This window comes from Armigeres subalbatus, chromosome 3 (assembly GCF_024139115.2).
Source record: "Armigeres subalbatus isolate Guangzhou_Male chromosome 3, GZ_Asu_2, whole genome shotgun sequence".
In the NCBI taxonomy this organism is placed as follows: Eukaryota; Metazoa; Arthropoda; class Insecta; order Diptera; family Culicidae; genus Armigeres; species Armigeres subalbatus.
The window spans coordinates 193,526,633-193,549,249 of record NC_085141.1 but is presented as its reverse complement, the minus strand read 5'-3'; the positions used below and the strand labels follow the sequence as shown (position 1 = coordinate 193,549,249).

Below are 22,617 nucleotides of genomic sequence, written 5' to 3'. Positions count from 1 at the left end.
ACTCATTTAATATGGTGATTATGAATCCGTGGCTGGCACGTGTGAACGAAAGTGCTCTTTCCTCGGGTGCAAGAAGCTAAACGAAAGGGATCGCCCACCAACCTGTTGCTGAAGATGGAAGAATAGTTTTCTGTATGAATCGTGTGTGTTTTGAAATTCACAGATCCCCGCTGCATCTTGGGCCGCTCGTGGAATTGGTAGGCGAGACAAAATAATTAGGATAAACCCTTTTCGGTATACCGAGAAATAGATTCAAATTGGAAGTGCCGTGCCGGTAGAAGAAATAGTGATCTGCGTGAACAGTGAAAATAGCCGGAAGCGGGCTTGACCTATGCGAAATGGGTCCGCCCAAGCTTTGGAGACTGCTGGCTTTTCTGCTGCTTTTGAATGCCGTCTACGCACAAGGTAACTAAAATTTATTTTTACACTGTCCAATATATACTTCCCTTTATGAATAAACTTGAATTATCTAAATTTAATTTTGTCACGACGAAGTAAACCCTTAGGCGACCGTCTAAAATGCGCCCGTAGATGACCAACAATTTTCATCCGATGTGGACTATTTTAACTATTTTGAAATCAAGACTGGATATTGTTGTTTGCTGGAAGATCCAAAATATCCAGAGAAGTAGTAAAATATGAAAATTCGCTTGTAGCAGTAACCAAATAATTGGTATCACCGTATCCTAAATGAATTTTCAGATACGCTACATTTCGTTGAGTTGAGCTTCACCACTTGTCTGACAGAAAGCAGATGAATATTAACCATATTTAGAGCAGTGTCGAAGTTTGGCATTATGATGTCAAGCGTATAATTTTATTACTAATGCAAGGTCAATTAAAAATTGTCAGCGTTGAACGGAACAAGCATAGGTCTGTCAAAATGTATGAACAGATTTTTATAATTTTAGCTTTGAAAATAGAATCCATATATACATTCTGAGCTGAACAATTCATGAAAAATATATCGAAAAAAGCAGCACTTTATCTAATTTACAAAGCTTGATAATATTTTAACAAAAAATAATAGATTGTTTAACTAGTTGCAAAAAAATGATTTTTCAGCGCGAATATTACGTATACTACGAGTGCTGAAAAAATCTAGCTTTGCAAAAAATCATGTTGCTGCAGAAAACAAACAGATGCCATGTTATTGTGCCACAGTGCATGCTCGACAAACCATGAAGCGATAGATAAACCTGCCTTTGGAGAATTTTGAAATCATGTCAGTCAAACTATTTGATTTATTACGCAACACAGATAATGCGCTATTTGAACACTCACCTAAGCTAATTGAGCAAAATGAGGTCATGTAACTATTGTTCTAATTTTGTTTTTTCATTATAGCACCCATATTAGTGCTATAATGGATTTTATGCAACTCATTTGAGTTGCATAATGTTCATTAAAGCACCCATTTCGTTGATATGGAAAAGTAGGCCGTTTTATCACTCAAACACAAACTGTAAAATCAGGTATTATGATCAACAACTTTAAATAAATAAAAACAACTTTAAATACATGTTGGACTTCTTTGCAATAAGTTTACGAGCCGTTGAACATGTATTTAGAGTGTTCTTAAATCACTTCAATAAGCTGTGTTGATTTTATAGGCAGATTAAAGTACGCCCTGGGCCCTTTTTTTTAGCCTAGCGGTAAGATGCGCTGCTACAAAGCAAGACCATTACGTATCAGGTAGGGGAGAAATGCACCCCTTAAGCTTTTTCGATGTTTTCACCAATATAAACAAGAATACAGAACCATTTCAACTTACTTTACTTATGGATCCTTTCAACGTTTAGATGCAAACTTATAAAACCAGCTACATTTCACAAATTTCTCCTATTAATAACAAGAAGGTTTTCATGACTTTCGTACGCATTTAAAAAATGGTTGTATAAAATGACCAGGGACAACCTCAACCAAAATGTAATTAATGGGACAACCTCAACTCGCAACAAGCGTTTGTCCCAAACTGCAACAGAATAGGACAATGATCGCCTGCCGCGCATTTAGAGAAGTGGTCGTTTCCCGATGATGTCTTTGGTTAAATAAGTATCACTTATCAAAGTTTTAAACATAAACTTCTGTTGACTTGATTTGTGTTTTACTTCTGAAATATACAAGTTGGCAGTTTGAAAAGTTCACAACAATTACCTCTTCATAATTGTTGGCGATACAATGGAATGCAACATTGTATTTAGGGGAAGGAGGGGCAATATGCCCTAGCTAAGCAAAGACTGCTTTAATGTCTTAGCTGTAACGATTTTCATGGGTATTTTTACCTTATGCAACAGTTAAGCAATATAGCTAACTGATGCCATCTAAAAATTGTAGAAAATCTCAATAATATTGATAATATTCACATGTCAAAAAAGTGGTGATATTTCGCTGCCGGAAAACTCATGAGGCAAAACGCCTTCTAGTTGGCAGCTATTATGGCACAAGGCACCACGCGTCGGCGAGTCAGCATTCTAGTATGGAAGTGGGCTCCATATACAGATGTGCTCGACTTGCGGTTAGCGGCAGCATAGTACATTGTTAGTTAGTTCCCCTAGGGCTTTTTGCCTCGCCGAAATGTTAGATGTTTCATCGAAATATGGAAAATTTCGGTTTTTCCAACCATCCTATCTTTAATTTTGACAATTTTTACGCCAAACCTACATAATTTTAGGTCTAGTTTTGTTACGGCCATGCCAAATACGGTAAATATGAGGGAATACCCAAAAGGCGTTTTGCCTCCGGGGGGCGTTTTGGGGCCTCTTCCCCTATCCTCTGCAGATGAGAACAAAGACTTATCGCAATTCTCTTTTGATGCTTGTTTTTTTGCATTTTTTAGCGACAATTTATTACACTTCTTGAGAATGACTCAATTGCATGTAAAATAATGGTGAACGCATGGTTGTTTGTTTTTTTTTTTTTTTAGCAGATACCGCACTGACGAAACGCGAATCGCTTAGGGGCCCCATACACGCTCCGACATGTTGTACAACTTGGAATCCGCCCCTAGGAAATGTGGTTCGGTCGGAGTAAAATCGGAGCGTCTGTGGGCAAGTTGTACGAATGCTGGAATGTTGTACGAATGCTTACTCCGACCGAACCAAATTTCCTAGGGGTGGAGTCAAAGTTGTACATGTCGGAGCGTGTATGGGGTCCCTTATGTAGCCAACGATGAGTATTTTTTGGGGTTACGTTAATAACAAGCGCAAACAATCAGGCCTCCAAACTTCTATGACAAATGGCGAACTAGAGGCAGGCTCGGTATCGGAGATCGCCAACATGTTCCTGAAAGGACATTCTACTTAAAACTTTAAAAGAATTTTGATCAGCTGTTTGACTCTAGTCTCTAATCTATAATTATATTTAAAAAGAATGCAATCTCTAATATCTATTTTGGGAAGGTTTATGAAAAAAAAATGTTTGAACTCTCATTGGCCGGATTAAAGAGCATACAAGCATGAGGATTGAGGGCCAATCATATACACCCGATTCTGTTTTTACACGTTTTTTTTTACACGGCCGTGTAAAAAAAATCCCATACAAAATTTTTGGAAAGTTGCTCCATTTCGCATGATTCGTCGAGAAATCATAAAACTTTTTTTACACGGATTTTCAGATTTTGAACTGAAACGGACGCATCCCCCGTGTAAAAAAGGATCGGTTGTATGTAGATTGTAGACAGTCAGTCGATTGTTTATGAAGTTGTAATTGAACAATATTCTAACCGTAGCTGCTAACTGCCAGCTGTATATTTTCAAACAATCTTGTTTTTGAGCTTGGCACAATCAATAAATTATAATGTTGTCAAGCTTTGCAAGCACTTAATTAATCATTCAATGGCCAACATTTAATTAATTAATTAATGGCGATAAAAGAGATTGGCAATGAAAATCTGAAATCTATATTACCTGGACTCAACATTTTGCGATGAAAATTTACTATTTTGGAATTTGTTTTTCATATTTTATGGAGAGGGCCACAAAGTGGGTCTGAGGAGAGCCAGATCCCTCCCTTGCTCCTTTTTGAGTGTGTTTTGAATGGGTTCATAAGCTTACAACCAGACGCTTCTTCTTCTTCAATGGCTCTACATTCCAACTGGAACTGCTTTTCAACTTAGTATTCTATTAGCATTTCCTCAGTTATTAATTGAAAGCATTCTATGCCCGCTATTGCATGAGTATGTATCTAGTGTGGCAAGTACAATGGATACACTATGCCCAGGGTGTCGAGAAAGTTTCCAACCCGAAAACATCCTAGACCGGACCGAGAATCGAACTCGCCGTCTCCGGATTGGCAATCCTACGCCTTTGCTCGCAAGGCTATTGGAGACAACCAGACACATTAACACTATATCTACACTACAACTACCACAATTCAAATGAGCCTTCCAAATAAACGATAGATTAAAAAACTACCACAATTACCAGTAAGGCCATCTCGAAATACGTGCAAAAATAACAAAAATGTAAGCCCCAATTTAATTTCCAATTCCGTCCCATGTCGATGTCCCGTCGTTTAAAATGTCTCGAAATCAATTTATTTTCTCTAATCCAGCACAATACGTCCTGACGTGGCCCATTCCCATTGCCAGCAGCTACCTGATGTCATTTTAACGCGAAACTGCACAATCACACGCTGAAGCATGCGTCGTCGTCCTTGTTGGGGCAATTTGTTTGCTAGTCGTAAAAATCCACCAGATTTGTGCAGTTCACTAGCCAGTAAATGTTTTAACACACATGTCCCGATTGTTTCAAAGCCACCACCAATATGGCGAGAAAAAATCTCCTCAGTGAGACAGAAACGCATTCCACACGCTACTACAATTCTGATTGATACCACGATGCCGCTAGATTGATTGGCTGGTACTTTGGGGGAAATGGTTTATTTCAATGAGCCGCGGCGGTGCCTACCAACAGGGCGTAATGCTTCAGGAGCAGGGCCGTCGTGGAACGTGTTTCACGGTGTCCGATTCCATTAGGCAGGATGAACAAAAAATGCACGGCATTGAGCACGGATTTGTTTCCTATTTGGTACACGAATGATACAGTTTACTGTCTTTGAATTATAGACACCGCATGCAAACAAAGGGCATAGGCCATAGTTGCGTGCTATCAATTGTTTTAAATAAAATCCAAGCATGACAGGAATTAAAAGCATTTTAATCGATATAATGGGACGGAATAAAGCGGTGCGATTATTTGTTATGAATTGATTATCATTGTTCACCTTTTTTCGATGCTACCACCTTGAAATGTTTAGGAATGTTTTAGAAATTTAAAAATGTTTCAAAACATTTAACTAGGTAACGAATCAAACAGATCCTTCTTTTTTTCTTTGTTGGCATTGCATTCCCTACTGGAGCATTGCAGCCTCGCAGTATAGTTTTTATAAGCACTTCCAAAGTTATTAACTGCGAGGTTTCTAATCAAATTTTTTCCGAAAATCGAACACAGCCACCCTCAACATGGTCTTACTTTGTGGCTGCGCGTCTAATCGCCACGCTAAGGAGGGCTCCACAGTTACAAATACCTTAAAAAACTGCTTCGAAGCTTCGAAGTAAAAAGAATAAATAAAGTATCATGTCGAGAATTTTTAAAATTCTATGCATTGATAGCAAACATTACGGAAATTAGAGTGAACATTTTTCATTATCTAGAAGGATAACAAAATCAATCAGTTGTATAATCTGGGAACTATTTTTTTTTTAATTCTATAAGGCCGATACAAATATTTAAAGACAATTATGTCTCCTCCACCTTCAGATTTTTTGCCCAAAAATTAAATTTGTAGGGGGTCAACAAAAAAAATCGGATGATTTCGAGGATTTTCAGAACATTCTTTAACAAATCCGAGGAGTTTTTTTGATTTTTTTTCTTCATTTTATTTTTTTTATTATTCCGATTCTTCTTTGCACTCAAGCTATCACACTTTAATCCACCAAAAGGTATTAGTTCGATCTCGACATCTTTACATGCAAGTAGGAACTGATTCCCACCAGAAATGACAGCCAGCAACCGTACATGGAATGAATGCTTTTCATTTCAATAACCTGGCCTGAAAACAGTCGAATTACGATCATCGAATTACGCTGCTCTATGATCAAAGTTGATTCGCTAGGTAGAGCATCTAAGTTCACTTCAGTCGCGCGAATAGCTACTCAACTCCCGCTGACATTAGTTTGGTTGATTGTTTTTGTTGCCCATACACTTCAAACAGTATTCCATTGGCCCTTTGCATCAGTGGGATGTCCTAAGCATCGTCATCGAGTCGCTATCCATCAAATTTAGGAACCCCAAAAGCTAGTGGAGGTAATGTTCGTTTTCGACAAAAGCATCACGTGGCCACTCGGCAGCTCGACGCTTTAAATAACAAAAAATACACACACAAACATGTGACAACGAAAAATCATTCGAAGCCCGGTTTCGAATTGATCTAAAAGTCTCTTCATATTACAGAAGTGAACAGGGGCGAATAAAAATCACTGGGCCAAAACTTGCACCGGCTACTCCTTTTTCGATCAGCAACGAGCGGGAAAAGACCATGTTGTCAAACTGACTACCGTACGTTTGTGTTGAGTAGTAATTTAAATGTTATTTTACTGTCTTTTGACAATACACTAAATGATAAATTTGTTACGACACGAATTAATAGTCGCCAAATAGGAACACTTTTATGATTATGCTGGTTTCAATTTTTAAAATCGTACGGTTGGTTGGAATCTAAACCAGGATAAATTCAGTTCTGGATCAACAGCAAAAGATTAAACTTTTTCCATGCTCATTTTACTCCACATTTTCACCTGTTGTAGCCGGTAGGTGAGAGTTTTTCAACCTCTAGTAATATACGTCCCAAATAATCCAACACCCTCTTTAATAAATTTATACTGCAACTTCTACATAACTATTAGTATCCTCTGACTTATTAAAACCATCCATGTAGAAATAATATGGGGTGGGTAGCACCCACGACTTGATTGCACTTTCAATTCCTCCTCATGGCAAAAAAGTTCGAATAAATTAAAATAATAAAAATTATTCAGTTTCAGCTTCGACATTATAAAGTGTATTCAGAATGGGGATTTTAAAATGGATAATTAGCATTCATAAGAAAAAAAAATATTGTGAAAAATCTTTCTCAGAATACAAATGTTACTTTTGCAGAACCGTTACTCGGAAATAGTGAACCGTGCTCCATGCAGCGGGAACCTTTATCGAAGCAGAAAACATGCACCGACGGCAGCACCTCAGCCAAATACACACATCATACCTCACCCACGTAGAAACCTTGGCTAGTTTCGGTGCGCTTCCAATGTTCGCTTTCGGGAAAGCATCCATCAGCTTTTATTTGAGAACGGCTAGGTAACATGACGAGGCGCATACAACAACGTGAAGAGCCAAAACAGCATCAGTTATCCGACAACAGTTGGATCAGTTTTTGCTGGTGTTGCAGCATGTGTTTGCGTCTGGGGTGAGAAACACAACATTTCGCTGTAATTCAATCGGCTAGAAGAAAAGTATTTCTCGTCTTTTTGTTCCCGCTTTCAGAGGATGCGAATTTGATCAGTGAAGCTAATATGCACGGTTTTGAGATGGAACTGTCTTTGTTGCTAAGGCTTTTATCAATTACACTGAATTTTTGTTTTATTGAGTTTGAGTTAAGTCAACAAACACATTTATTTATTGTCGCACCTTGCAGTAGTGGCAATTTTTGGCATACGAACAAAAGCATTTCATATTTAAATTAATCACTATGAACCTTATTTATACAATGGCTTAAGAACGAAAATTGTCTTTTCATAGTTGTTTCTACTTCGATGGTAAATAAGACACCTCATTCTGAATGCTCAAATGAATTGATTTCCACTCAGTGGATAGTACCTTTCCTTTATTTGGAATTATAATATACAGCTCCGGAAATTAAACAACTAACTGAAGTGGAAAATCGTAAGCAGAATTCAGAATGAATTAACATGTGCAGCATAATGTATGAATATTTTGGGACGCATAATAATATACAAGTATGTATTCATATCATGTAACTGCTTTCTCCAATTACAGAAGTTTGCACAGTACCAAACAAAAATTCCAAATGATATTGTAAAACCGCTATTTTTTCAGTTTCACTTGTCTCATAGCTTGTAATTATCGTGAGAGAACAATCACCGTTGAAAGAGCACCAGTTTTGGCGACTGATTTCGATATTTCGAGGATACGAGCCCGAGAATTAATTTTCTATGCGTAAACAAAAAACTTTTCCAAATACCGCTCAAATTGTGATCTTAACTTGCTTTTAAAAGCCATTAGAGACTTTAAATCAAAATTGTTTAAAATGCACGTTGATGATGCTATAGTTGAATAAACAGCCTTTTATCCTTCCTTGCATAGATCGTTGGCACATCTTGCTCAGCACTATAAAGTTCATTGGTGGTGTCACAGCTTTGGTAGAAGGTAGCCACTCGATGCCCGCTTTTCCACACGTTCTGTCCTGTCCCGAAAATTTCCAACGCCTGCAGAGTATACATCTGGCTATTAAAGAGAAGTATATCGAAAAGCATAGTTTGTTATACTGACGGCTTCCTCCTCGAAGGTAGAGCAGGTGCAGGCGTCTATTCGCGTTAGCTGAAATTGAAACCGCCCCACTTACCAGGTAGACACTGTACTGTCTTCCAAGCAGAAAAATACTTGCCATTATATGTTGAGTGCAATCCGCACTGCAGCACAACATTATGGGAGAAGTAATATACTTCTGTTCCGATAGCCAAGCAGCTATTAAAGCTCTGGCATCGGCAAACTCAAAGTCAAAGTTAAAAATCGCATGCCATACTCAAATTGAGAAACTGAAATCTGTGAAAGTGATGAACTTTATAATTATTTAAAAAATCACTTTAATAAAGAAATTTAAAAAAAATGAAATCTGTTATTACTTTTGACCTTATATGAGTACCTGGACATTTTTCCACAGCTGTAAACGAATTGGCTGATGAGTTAGTTCACACTGGAAAATAACATGTCCTGAATTAACTGTTTCAATATCTAAGTGTTGGGCGAAGCTTTTGATTAACGCTTATGCTGCCACTCAGCACAAACGGCATTGGAGTAGCTTGGATACATGAAGCCAAACAAAATTGTACATCCGGGAGCCAGCTCCGGTAGTAGCAAACTAATTAGCTAATATGTCTAAGCAGAATTGTAGTGTCTTAGTCAAGGTCTTGACAGGGCACTGTCGACTTAACTATCACATGGCAAATATTCAACGCGTTGAATCATTTGCCTGCGATAGTTTTGAATCCGATTATGGAACTTATGCATTGTATGCCTTCTTCAAGGTCCCCTTTCCCAAACTTTACCTTTTTTCTCCCATCCACATTCCTTTTCTTTTTCTTCACTCTCTATTTCGTCAGGTGCCTGATGAAAAGAAAATGTGAAGGCGATGGCACAAAGCTACCAAATTGGGGTGAACGTGCCTCTGGAGCAGACGTGCTGATACATAATACATAGTGCCAATATAGATTACTTTCCAATCTAGTTAATTTTAATTTTGACATTTTTGTGTCATGCAAAATGAATATTTGTAAAAGAATTTCAATCGCTCCATTCCCAAGTGCTATCTCTATCGAAGTAGGTGCCCATCTATTAGCCGCTTGCGTTCAACAAGTAGAGCGTTTAAAATGCAATGCGGGTCGGTTTTGGACCTTCCTGACTTGTTTTGCAATATATCGCGCATGTCAACAATACCTCACATAACCTAAGTAGTATGCAATGTAGCCATAACTTACCGTTATTTTCACAATTCACGTAAAAAACGTTTTGCAGCTATTTCCTGCAGTACAAAAGCTAATTCTCTCGTAGTCAAAAACACAATATGAGTTAAAAATACTGAACTACATGGCTATGAAAAATAGATATCTACGTCCAAATTGTAAGTGCTGACAACACAGACTTATTCGCCGAAAAATGATTTCGCTCCAAAAAGTGTCAAAACCCAATCGAAGCGTATTTTATGTTTACGTATGGATTTATTATCTATTGTTTCAAGCAAAGAAAGTTATTCCGATGAATTTAACGAAGAAGAACACGCAAAAATGATGCAAATCGCGAGTCGAATCATGAACGATTCTCTGGGCAATGAGTCGAGTGAGGTTTGCCTCGCGCTTGATTTGAATCGTGGATGAGATTTGAGAATTTGAGTTTTTACAAACACTGATGAGAGGTCGTACAGTTCGCTGCATCTTTCTTGAGTAGGTGTCCAACTAACCATCCTTCCCCTTCCTCAGCATTCGCAAAGACGTGGCCAGAACAGATCACGACTATTGGAGAGTACATTCCTTCCATCTGGTGATGAGCCCCAAATAAATAGATGTGGTAACAGATGAAAGTGATGTTACCCTAATACAATAGTCTTTGCTTGTACCACCTACAAATTTGTGCGAATGACTCAATGCTAATGCTAAGTGGCATGTGAAGCAGCAAAGCTGAAATTGACACAGTTTTTTTTTCATAAGGGCCAATATCGAGAAAAAGGGGTTCTCCATGACATTTTTTCAATTGTAGTTTGAAAAGTAGGTATTATTTTAAATGTTTATATTTTCATAACATCCTTTTCGCCCAAATACCATGCTCAGCTGTCGACCTTTTTGTCAATATCGCCTGTTTGCATCGTCCGTTATGTTTTCAAAGTATTTGCCGTTAGGCCTTTTGCTCACATGTGTTTTTGATGCAAGAACGAAGTGTCACAATGCAAAATTAAAAACAGAAATTAGCCCTTTTGTTGCCATGGAGGAAAATGGGTGCAATCGAACAAAGTAAAAAACTCAAAAGTTCAACCTAAAGACGCTATAAACAAAGACAGAAAATGTTCATTTGGAATTCCTGATAGTGTCCTGATTTACTGATAGTGTCATTCCAATTGAGCAAGAGACCTGTCATTCCAAAAAATCACGCGTGACATTTGGTAAGGACCATTTCAATTTCCACAAAAAAAACATGTTTTAAATATATTTATTTTTTTATATTTTGATGATTTTGAGCTAACCGAGCCCATCAAATGGTTTAAAATGAACTAACTTGTTTATAGTGAATTCACATTTCACAGTTCATTTTTTTTTAAATTTTATAGACCAATTTGAAAAGTATATATCCGTTCTTTACAGGACCAATAATGCGATGGTCTTCCATTTAAAATTCTTCCATCACCTTCGTGCTACTGGTGTCCGCTGAACTGCGTCTGCTCTGCGTGAAATCTTGTTCAAACTGAGGATTAAATTCAAACCCGCAAGATGCTTGATTTTGATGTCTGTGCTTGCGTACATCACGCATGTACGTGATTCGTTGGTTTACCTATGTCTCAACTTTTTAGCAATTATCGTGTCCTGTTTCTATCAATGAACTCCACTCAGAACCATGTCAAGCGCCTGTTGTTCATCGATTCAGCCATCCACTGGGACGCACGACTGCTGCATGCATTGGGGAAGCTCCATATCCACTCAGCACAGTCGAGCTATTGCTGCCAGCGACCAACCTGTCCGTCCCGGTCCTGTGTTTGAGACTGGAAACGGGAGCTTCCGATCTCCATCTGTCGGCAAGTAAATCTTCCAGCATCTGATAGTGCTTCGCTTTCCAGTGCATCTGTCGTCCTGCCAGCATCATCCGTCATCACAATATAAGGACTGTTCATTAAAGTAAGTGGACACCTTTTTATGAATGGTTCAAGGTTAAAACTTAACGAAAAATTGGTAATTTTCGCTCTGTGTGTAAAGACATTGTTTACTTTTGCAGCACACCTGAACAATTTGGAAAAATCTTAGAAATTCCGAACGATAGGTCGGATCAGTTTACCAACTCGCAGAACAAATGGTACAGTGCATTTTTATGGACGACGAGATATACGTCAAATTGGACACCAGTACACTTCCAGGGCCACATTTTTTTAACACAGAACAGAGGACAGATGTGCCTGATGACGTGCGATATATCCGAACCGAAAAAAATGAGGAAAAGGTTTTGGTACGGCAAGCAATTTGCTCCTGTGACTTAAAGAGTTCTCCATATTTCACAAACAACGGTAAAAATTTAAGAAAATAATGTATCAAAAAACGACTTCCATCTACCGAAATCATACGGATTCGCTATTGTTTTGGCTGGATCTGGCATCGGCTCACTACGCTTCTGCTACGTTATAGATGCTGAAGAAGGAAAAAGTCGATTTTGTCAAAAAATCTACCAAACTGCCTTGAACTGCGTCCAATCGAAAAATACTGGGCAATAATTACGCGGCATCTTAAGGTAGATGGAAAAGAAGCAAGCTCTGTTGACTTCTTCTTATTGGCATTACATCCCCACACTGGGACATTGCCGCCTCGCAGCTTAGTGTTCATTAAGCACTTCCACAATTATTAACTGCGAGGTTTCTAAGCCAAGTTACCATTTTTGCATTCATATATCTTGAGGCTAACACGATGATACTTTTATGCCCAGGGAAGTCGAGGCAATTTCCAATCCGAAAATTGTCTAGACCGGCACCGGGAATCGAACCCAGCCACCCTCAGCATGGTCTTGCTTTGTAGCCGCGCGTCTTACCGCACGGCTAAGGAGGGCCCCAGCTCTGTTGACTGCTTCAAGAAAATTTGGTCTGCGGCACAATTAAAAGTTACGGAAGAAGTTGTGCAGTAAGAGGTGAGCCAGCCTAGGGCTGCAAACCTCTATAATAAAGCATGAGCATGAGCATGAGCATGATTGACCGCCCACGGTTGCTACTCCGTTATTGCCAGGTCAGCTGTAATTACACAGAGAACCAACAGATGAAGTTTGGGACTAACATCATCTTCAATGTGTAAGAACTGGTGACCCAAAAATAAAGCAATACCAGCGCCGGCCGTGTCCGAATGCAGGTCAATTAAGGAATGGGTAGGAAAATGTTGACATGATACTCGCTTTGATAGAAGCCGACGAGTCATCTGCACTTCCACGAGAAATCACTGGGATGTTGGATATATGGGGTAGGTATTGTGGCAGGGTTCGTTTTGGTAAACGGTATGCCGTGTATAGCGTGTAGTTTGATCAATTCAAAACATAATCGAACGAACACTAATTATTTTATTTACCGACCGCACTAGGCAGAACAAAATTGTCGATGACCAGCCGATCTCTCTGCTAACCGCACAAAGCAGAACAATATTTTCGATGACCGGCCGATCGTTCTGCTTACTGACGCGAACTGCATCTTCACTTTCTAAATAATTTACTCACCCGCACAAATCAGAACAACATTTCGATGATCGGGCGATCGTTCTGCTAACCGCACAAAGCAGAACAAATTAGGTCATGACCGGCCGATCGTTCTGCGTACTAAATAAATCACGACTGAACGTGACCTCTGAATGCTGAACATTTGTTTTTCAAGCAACAAACAAACATGATCTACTTTTTCCACTCAATTCTGACAGAAAATTTGATACTCCTAAATAAACGTCTCTGAGGCATGTTTCCAAGTACAGCATTGCAATTAATAAAATCTATCCACATATCGACCGCACAAGCAGATCAAAAGTTTTTGATTCTCGCGAACATTCTGCATATCATATAAAAACGCACTCTGATCTATTTTCTTACCAACTTAATAGGTACTATCATTTCTACCACTCTTCAAAGAATTAACTATGTCTAAAATGCATTTTCTACTAACAAAATGGAAAGCGAGGAAGATAGTTGACAAAAGAGATATATTTGAAATAGGCTATGAGAAGGAAGATTTAAAAATAGTCAAAATAGAAGGCAAGCAAAGGCCAAAATAAATATATTTATATACTGTGATATTGTGATCGTGGGCTGAAAGTCTCTCTGAAAGAACTTCCGTTGGTATTTAAACAGAACTCCACTCGGAATTCGAAAAAAAAAATCCGTTCAAAATTCAGACAGAATTTAATTCGAGTAAGCAAAAATGGGACTTTTGAAACAGTGGATGCATTTATGTTCCTTGGGTCAGAAATAATTTTGTATAAGAACTCCAGCAGGTGAGTTGAATGTGCATTATTGTGATCTAAGCGAAATGCCTGATAAATTTAAAATTCATACTTTCATACTAGTTTACATTGTAATTGTGAATACCGGAAGATATCTGAGGACACAATAATGCGTTTCCAATATCCGATTCAGCATGTGGAGTCAAGATTATATATTTAGGATAGATAAGGGGAAAAATGGCAAGATTTAACTTGAAAAGGCTGTTGGAGAAAGAGGGGTCGAATTATCTGTCATGACTGAATTATTAGTCAAAGTAGTAACCGGGGCAACTATTGTTTATACATATGTATTATTTGAAGTATATAAAAATAGAATAATATGAAATATTTTATTGATATTTTTCATAATATATGCATACGAAAATATATTAAATTTGAAAATATGTAAAAATATAGAGCTAAGATATTAAACTCATGTATTTTACACATTTTTTGTTTAATGAAGTACAATATTAACATGCGCCTGAAAAAGGCAATTAGGTGTTCGGTTGCAAAAAATAGTGAAACTGAAACACAAAGTGCACTGCACTTATTAAAAATATATATTCAGCAGAGTAAAACAGCAACATCTCGTGACATCTTGTGTCAGTACTAGTGTAAAGCTAGCAAATAAGTAATATTAGAAAAAAATATTAATATCAAGTGTAATAGAATTCAAGTCTATTCAAATATACTTATCATTAAGTCTACACATAACTCTAAAGCTTTAAACTGCGATGTAACTAAGTTATGAAAGCTCAGTACCGTCAAGTAGGCAAATAAATTTCATTTAACAAGTTGCAGGTATTAATGGCAAGTATATTTAAACTATAGTGCCTGCATTAATCCAGTCCGTCAATTTAAACAATTGGAGTTTAGAATTGTTTAAATTAACGAAGCTGGATTAATGTCTCACTTATCACTATTATTTCAATTGTATCATTTGCTAACTCAACGACTATCAGAATAAAATTCACTAGCTTGGTGCACATTTATGAATTATACACATTTTGTTCCGGAAAGCCAATTGGGATTTGATAACAATCACAGTAACGGTTGAAATATAAATCTAAACAGAATTAGAAAAAAAAACTGCTTTTCTGAGACGAAGTTCACTGACCATTTCACGAACTTTACAAACTGACCATTTCAGGGGCACTCCAGATTGTTGGAGGATCCTCCGGATTACCACAAAACAATTAATCAGAAGCAATTCCTGTGGGCACCATCTCAAACAAAGGCTGGGGCAATTGTGTACAGTCGACAAATGTCATGGAAGCAATACGCACTAATAAAACAAGCCCCACCAAAGCATCGTTATAAGTATCGACTCCATTGGAAACAATCCGGTGTAGTGAATGGGCCACTTTACAAAAAAACGTATAAAAAGCTATATTAGAAGGATCTCACCAGGATTCGCCAGTATACTGCTGTTTCTATCCAGTTTCCAGAAATTGATCCTGCCATTAGCACGTATTCCCAGACCTTCATCCCTTCAATCACCGCCGTCAAGCCTTGCCACGTCTCGCTATAGTTTTGCCGCTACACCACCTTAGTCGATACTGATACTCCGAAGTAAAAAAGAATTTTAGTTCACACAAAAAATCTACTGCGGAAAGAAATTTGACAGGGGAATCAATTTCGCAACCTATCTTGAGCGCGGCACACTTCGATCTCGGCTGCAAACCTCTATAATAAAGAGATTAAAAAAAAATTAAAAAAGTTGTGCAGAATCTAATGGGAGGTGTCAAGAGAAAAGTCCGAGCATTCTTCAGAGAAGAGAAGCAGATATTCAAAATCACGTGAATTCGCTCATATGTATGTTGATTGTCATTCATCCGTATGAATTTGTTCCAAAATAAACATGTTCCTTTGAAAAACAGATGTCCACTTTCTTTAACCGTCCTTACTATCAAAACGTTGGCGGAATGAACGGGCTTCTGGACGACTATCACTTAGCCGTTATCGATCTTTGTTACGATATAATCGTTCTGACTGAGACCTGGCTGGATTCTAGAACCATCTCAAGTTATGTTTTTGGGCATGGTTACCAAATATTTCGCTGCGACCGCAATTCGAACATCAGTAGGAAATCCACAGAAGGAGGTGTTCTTATCGCTGTAAGCTCCAGGCTAAAAGTGACGGCTATTGAGGACAATACCTGGAAGGCCGTGGAACAAATCTGGGCCGCTATCCAACTCGTCGATCGTCAATTGTTTATCTGCGCAGTGCGCACTTTACATTCCTCCAGACCGGACGCGTGATTTGGAGTTTATCTCTCTCATTTGTGTCAAACAAAACTGCTCCCTGCGACGAATTGATGATACTTGGTGACTTCAACTTCGCGGGAATCGCGTGGACACAAATTCACAGCGGCTTTTACGGCTCCGACCTAGAACGATTATCTTTTCACGTTGGTGCCACGAATCTTTTGGACAATTATAGTATGGCTATCTCAAATCAATGGAGTTGTGAACGAGAACGGCCGTTCGCTTGATCTCTGTTTAACTAGCGATTGTGAAATTACTCCGATTATCTCCAAGGCACCCATCGATAAACGGCTGTAGTGTACCCCAATATAAAAAGACAGACGTAGTCCTACGTCAAAAAACTCTATCCGAAATGTAATATCGCCTTTCCGCATTTTTGTGTTTTTACAGCAAAAAAAAACTATATTTTATGCCAAATTCAATAATCTACATATAGAACATTTCCAGGAGGTTTGATCCATTAAATAAACTGGCATGTATACACTTGTGACTACGGCCCTTATAAAACAACAGTGTCGAAATAATAAAAATGACAGTTGTGCGTTGTTTCCGCCCATAAAAACACGAGTGAAATTTGTTTTTGATTTCGAGAGGATTGTCCTTAAGGGAGGGGAATTTGACAAACCCAAAGATATCCAGAGATATATTTTTTTATAGAAGTCGATTTGAAAGCGAGCGGAGGGCATCACAAATATTGCCCTCCGCTCGCTTTCAAATCGACTTCTATAAAAAAAACATTCTTCATGCCTGCCGTATCCAAACGAAACTATCAAAATCTATACTTTCGCCTCTAATTCTATCATGAACATTAAGGTGGCTCAAAACACAATTCGGTTCTATTTGATGCCCTGCTGCTCTGGACAAAATTTCAAACAAATCGGTTAACGTTTTGGCGATGCTAAACTCGTTCGAAGTTTATATGAAAAAGTGTATGCAGAAACATCGCAAAACAGTGATTTTCAGTTGAACGTGCCGATTAACGACGAAGAACTATGATACTCATTAAGTTCTTGTAAAATTAAATATAGAATGTTGCTTGGGCACGAACTGGATTGGGCAGCGGCTCCTTCCGGATGAAGGATGCCGGAATGATGGCCAGAACCTTCGGTTGAAGGAACGCCGGGGCACGACCGGTAGCTCGACGGAAAATTATGATTTAATTAACTCAAGCCTTCATAAAGGCTGTTGCTGGCTTCCTCCGGTGGATTGAAAGGCGGGTTGTTTTCACTTGGACTATATTTTTCTCCTTCGATGTGGACTGTTCAAAATTAGAAAACTGAATGAACAAAATCTTGAATGACACTTCTTAAATAGCTGGCAGGTAGACAACGATTCATGTGTTGCGTGTGCTTGTTTTGAGAAAGAACTCCAACTGGGCGTGGCCAATCACTCGTTGTCGTTGGCTAGACTCATGGCTTCTTGGGTGCATGTTCTGACATGTTTACAATGGCGTGATCGGGAAACCAAGCACAAACGATGTGGTGTGTGGGGGGAAAGGGTAGGCATTAGGCTGGTACCGGAGCCGATATTCTCGCGGTTGCTCGATGATGGTAAAAACGGGAAAGAGGTCTCAAACAAACTGTTTCGCGTTGGCGCGAACAAATGTTATGCTGAAAACCGCGAGAAATTTGGAGTTTATTTAGCAAAGATATTAGCATTTTACTGTTGTATGCGTGAATTTATTTCTTTTCAAAGGTAAAAGAAATGAAATTTGCTCAAACCCCAGTGCAGAGAAATGCGAATAACTTCGCCGGGCAAACTCTAATCTTCTCGCGGTTTTCAGCATAACATTCTGTATTTAATTCAACAAGAATTGAATGAGTGCCCTATTTCTTAATTGTAAGTTGTGCCGTCTAACTGCAAATCACTGTTTTTGGATGTTTCTGCATACATTTTTGCATATAAACTTCAAACGAGTTTAGCACCGCCTAAACGTTGTCCGATTTGGCTGATATTTTGTCCAGAGCATCAGGACATCAAATAGAACCAAATAAGAGGGCGGCCCATTGAAAAAAATGAAAAAAGTTTTTTCCATACTATTATCTAAGGTTGGAAGATGATATTAGCATTTCCATATCATTGTAAATTGTTTAACTTCACGTAGAAGTAATACACTCATATCATTAATAGTTCATTTCATGTTTTACTCATAGAAGGCAAGCACGGTACAGGTTTTATGTCCTTAAATTACTTTTAAACTATAAAGCGCTTGTAGATGAACAACTTCGACAGCGAACTGTATTTGTTCGTAATATTTTATTACATCCGAAGTAAGTTCGGTTCCCTTTTAGCAAACATTTTCGAATTTCTACAACTTCGGACCTGACTGATAATTAAATTGATTTTTTTCTTCTTCTTATTGCTGCCTTGTAGCTTAGTGTTCTCTAAGCACTTCCAAAGTTATTAATTGCGAGGTTTCTAAGCCAAGTTCATGTTTGCATTCGTATATCATGAGGTGCGCAAAATGATACTTTTATGCCCAGGGAAATCGAGAAAATTGTCAACTCAAAAATTTCCTAGACCAAACCGGGAATCGAACACCGTTACCTTCAGCATGATTTTGCTTTGTAGCCGCACATCTAACTGACTAACTGCTTGGCTAGGGGAAGCCCTCAATTAAATAAATTGAACGAGCTGCAGTATTCATCTCTCATAGCACAGAGATGATTTGTGTTGATACCATTTCATAGAAGTGTGTCAGCCTTAATGAATAGTACCTAAACTATTAGAGCTGAATAACTTAAATAAGAAAACAACAGTACTGCTTCGTTCCTTAAGTCTCTCCAAGTAACGTATGTACCTGTTTGCTTCGAAAACATAATCCGTTGTCCAACAAAGTATCTTTATTTGTAAATCACCCAAATAATGATTGTAAATGGATGAACGAGGGCAACGCCAAAATGAGCAATGGGTAAGTGTATTTATTACAACGTAAACGATAACGTGACAGCAAACAATTTTTAAGAGAATCAAATATTGGTATTTATTAACAAAATGCAAATCAAATATTCATCTGGGCTAAACGCCGTCGTGTCGCTCCATTCGTCCCGGTTTCAAACCGTTCGTCCATAATGTGAGTTCATCATTTTTCCCCTGCTATTTCGTTGTGGCATTCTCTTTTGACGACTTTTGCCTTTTCCACGACCGTACGTGGCTGCGGGTGGTTACGACGCGATGGCTGGTTGGCGATCTCGGCTTGTCGCAAATCATAAAGCATCGGATTATGGCGGTGGTTAGACATTTGGTTTGTGTGGTGGCTTCTTGCCGCTGGAAAGACTGATTGATTTGCAATCCGATACATGACGAGGTTTGTCTGATAGGCGGCATGGATGCCGATTGACGATTTGTGGGAAAGTTTGCGAAACGGGTATTTGTTCTACATTTTCCAAATTTTCAAGCTAAGCTCTATTGTGTATACTAATGAAGGTAAATAATTGAACAAGCACGTGTCTTACCTATGCATGTGCTGCATACGTCTGCTTAGTATTATTCAAAATACCGTCTCATTTAACCATCGAGTTTTCAAAAAAAAATCAACTACGCGTTGACAAGTGAAACAATGTGAAGAGAAGATCTGAATGACGCTACATATTAGGTCATTATTGTATCAATACCACCTCACCGTAGTTTTCCATTAAATACGTGACGAAACTCATAGAAATAACAGAAGGATATTCCATCAGAAGGTTAGTTTGTTGTTTATTTTTCATCTCCTTTGACTTCAGTCCCATCGTGTTCCGTTTCGTGATGACATGCCTTGATACTTACACACAATTCAAATCTATCCTACAGAAGTCTTCTTTTCCGGGACTATCTTGCGAGTCGAAAACTTCGCATTCAGAGATATACTTATTTCGAATGATTGCTAGTTTAAACCGTTTCAAATTACTTGAATGATTTAATTTTGTTTGATTCGATTACTAAATAAATAAAAATTAGGCAGAGTTTCCTTTCTTTAACTGCAATTTCAGCGTAGAACAGCAATATTGTCATAAAATCACGAGCCTTCTGAAAAACCAGAAAAAAAAACGATTCCAAATAACAACTTGAAATGACTTAGAAATGACTTTATATATGATGTTTCTGTCGATGATTAATCGACGCGAAAACTTTAACAACATTGACTGTTTACTCGAATTTTTACAAGCTATCGGTTGGTAGAAAAACGAAAATCTCATGTCTATTAGTCTGTGATAATAAAGAGAATTGGATTACGAAGAAATCCTAATGGAGCAACACCATAGTTGTCTGCGCACGCACCGATCTCAGCCGAAGTTGAAAATGTCACCCAGAACCATCGACCGCAATGAGAAAACAATGATGCAATGTTTGGAAAATATTTGAATTTTGGAGCAGCGACGAAGTATAGCTATCTCTAGCTTTCAGAGCACCAGGTTTACTTTTCTTCTCGAGCACCTTTATCCGGTGATGCCAATGCAGCGTGTGATATTTTGTGGCGACAGGTTGTTTAAAAGGTTTCTTTGCTAAAAATATATTCGTCCCCCGCGATTCTTGGCCGCCAACAAACGTTTACATATTATAATTTCGAGGGTACATTACCGGAGTGATGTCTGATGCAAGTAATATGGTTGAGTAAGAGAATATACAATTGCTATCTGGTGCCTCAACACTAGTGGTTGTTTGTCCAGAAACTTGTATACAAACAAAGTTGAGGTAACCATTTTACCTAACTTAGTAGTATGATCTCATCTCATAGTTTTAAAACACTATCAAATCTGTTCAATCATATAAAAGAAAAACAAATCATGTATCGAACTGGAAGATCTGGTAGGGTCTGCACATAATATTTCAGCTTGACAAATTCTTGGTAGATTGATATATTAAACAACACGTTTACTAAACTAAATGGAAATAAACATTTCCAAACATATACAACTATGCAGCGTAAAGAGAAGGCAATCTATTCCTCATTAGTAGTCAAGAAAGCAGAATAAATTGAAAGAAAATATGCCACAGCTGCGGCACCACCTAAAAAAATCATCGAACGAGATGACAGGCCAATGCATATCTCAGCACATGTCATTAGGCAGATCTACTACTGCCCGGTTCGGGCTATAGGGATAATTAGGGTAATGCTTTGATTGCGTTTTTTTCTTCAAACATAATGTTTCGATTTCAAGTGGAATAATAGAAGGAGTATAATTTTTAACCGTATAGAGTAAAATTAACTGCTCAATAATTTATCCGGTGGCATAACTTCATCGAAACAAATCTCCCCCGCATCATTTACTCTGCTTCTCTCCTAATTGGAAAAAGTTAAAATAGATCCACGCGATCCAATGAGCAGTTGAACCTTGCGGTACTCGATTTCCCCTATGCGAAGCGCAACAAGTCGCTCATAATTTTCCCACCTAACAAGTGTTCTCCGATATCTGTTCACAGCCGGCATCAATCGCGTGGCCGTGTGGGCATTTTTACCAGACGCACATTTGTCAGAATGATGCTTCTCCCCCAAATGGAGCACACTTTCTTATGCAATCTGCTGCGGATCAGAATCGTGACCGTTTACCAAACAGTCAAAACCCACCTTTAAGCTACATTCAAATGAAATGTCGCATCCAAACCGTTTTTCGATACTTGTGCGTACACTTTTAGTTGTTGCATTGATTGAACAGGGAAAGCAATAAATGTTTGCGATGTGATTCATTAAATTTCATGAGTTTTCGTAGTTTTTCCATCGACGAAACTTTATAAAATAAAATCAAATTTTGGTTGTTAAGTTTTTTTTAATCTTTATTGACGAATTTGCCTGTTCGGAGCAACTGTGCAAAGACTGCATTGTGTGTAAGATCTCGGAGTTCTTTTGGATTCCAAACTGATATACTCGGATCACATTTCATATGTTGTTGATAGAGCATCCAGGTCCCTTGGATTCGTGATCAAAGTGACGATGAGTTTCACGGACATTTACTGACTAGTCATCGCCGCGACGGCGACAACTCCATTTACGCTTCCATACCAATAGCGCGACCTAATCGCAGTCGCCAAGTGATAGAATCGGGGGGGTCGGTCAATGTCTTACGCTCCATATAAATAAAAATTCATTTGTATGAAAAAAATCTTACTTGGGGGGAGGGGGGGTCGAAAACCCCAGAAAAATTGCTTACGTAATAAGTGTACAACCCCTAACTGTGGAAGTGCTTAATGAACACTAAGCTGCGAGGCGGCTCTGTCCCAGTGTGGGGATGTAATGCCAATAAAAAGAAGAAGAAGAAGAAGAAGAAGAAGATGCACACCCGGTGCAAAACGATTCTTTGGCATTTTTAGCGGTGTTCCAGGAACATTTTCAAGAATGTTAACTACCTGATTGGTAGTTCGTGATCCAAACTT

At 38.4% G+C, this 22,617-nt stretch overlaps 1 protein-coding gene across 5 annotated transcripts in view; it reads left to right on the top strand.

Moving 5' to 3' along the window:
- Positions 1–22,617, top strand: part of LOC134223649 (basement membrane-specific heparan sulfate proteoglycan core protein) — a 417,670-nt gene that overhangs the window by 268,546 nt on the left and 126,507 nt on the right. The window contains exon 1 of one of the 5 annotated variants that reach the window (XM_062702839.1): positions 164–405. The exons of the other annotated variants lie outside the window; for them this stretch is intronic. Coding sequence (XP_062558823.1) covers positions 339–405 — 67 coding nt within the window. The 5' untranslated portion in view covers positions 164–338. Of the gene's footprint in view, positions 1–163; positions 406–22,617 lie in introns of those variants that run through there. 5 annotated transcript variants of the gene reach the window in all.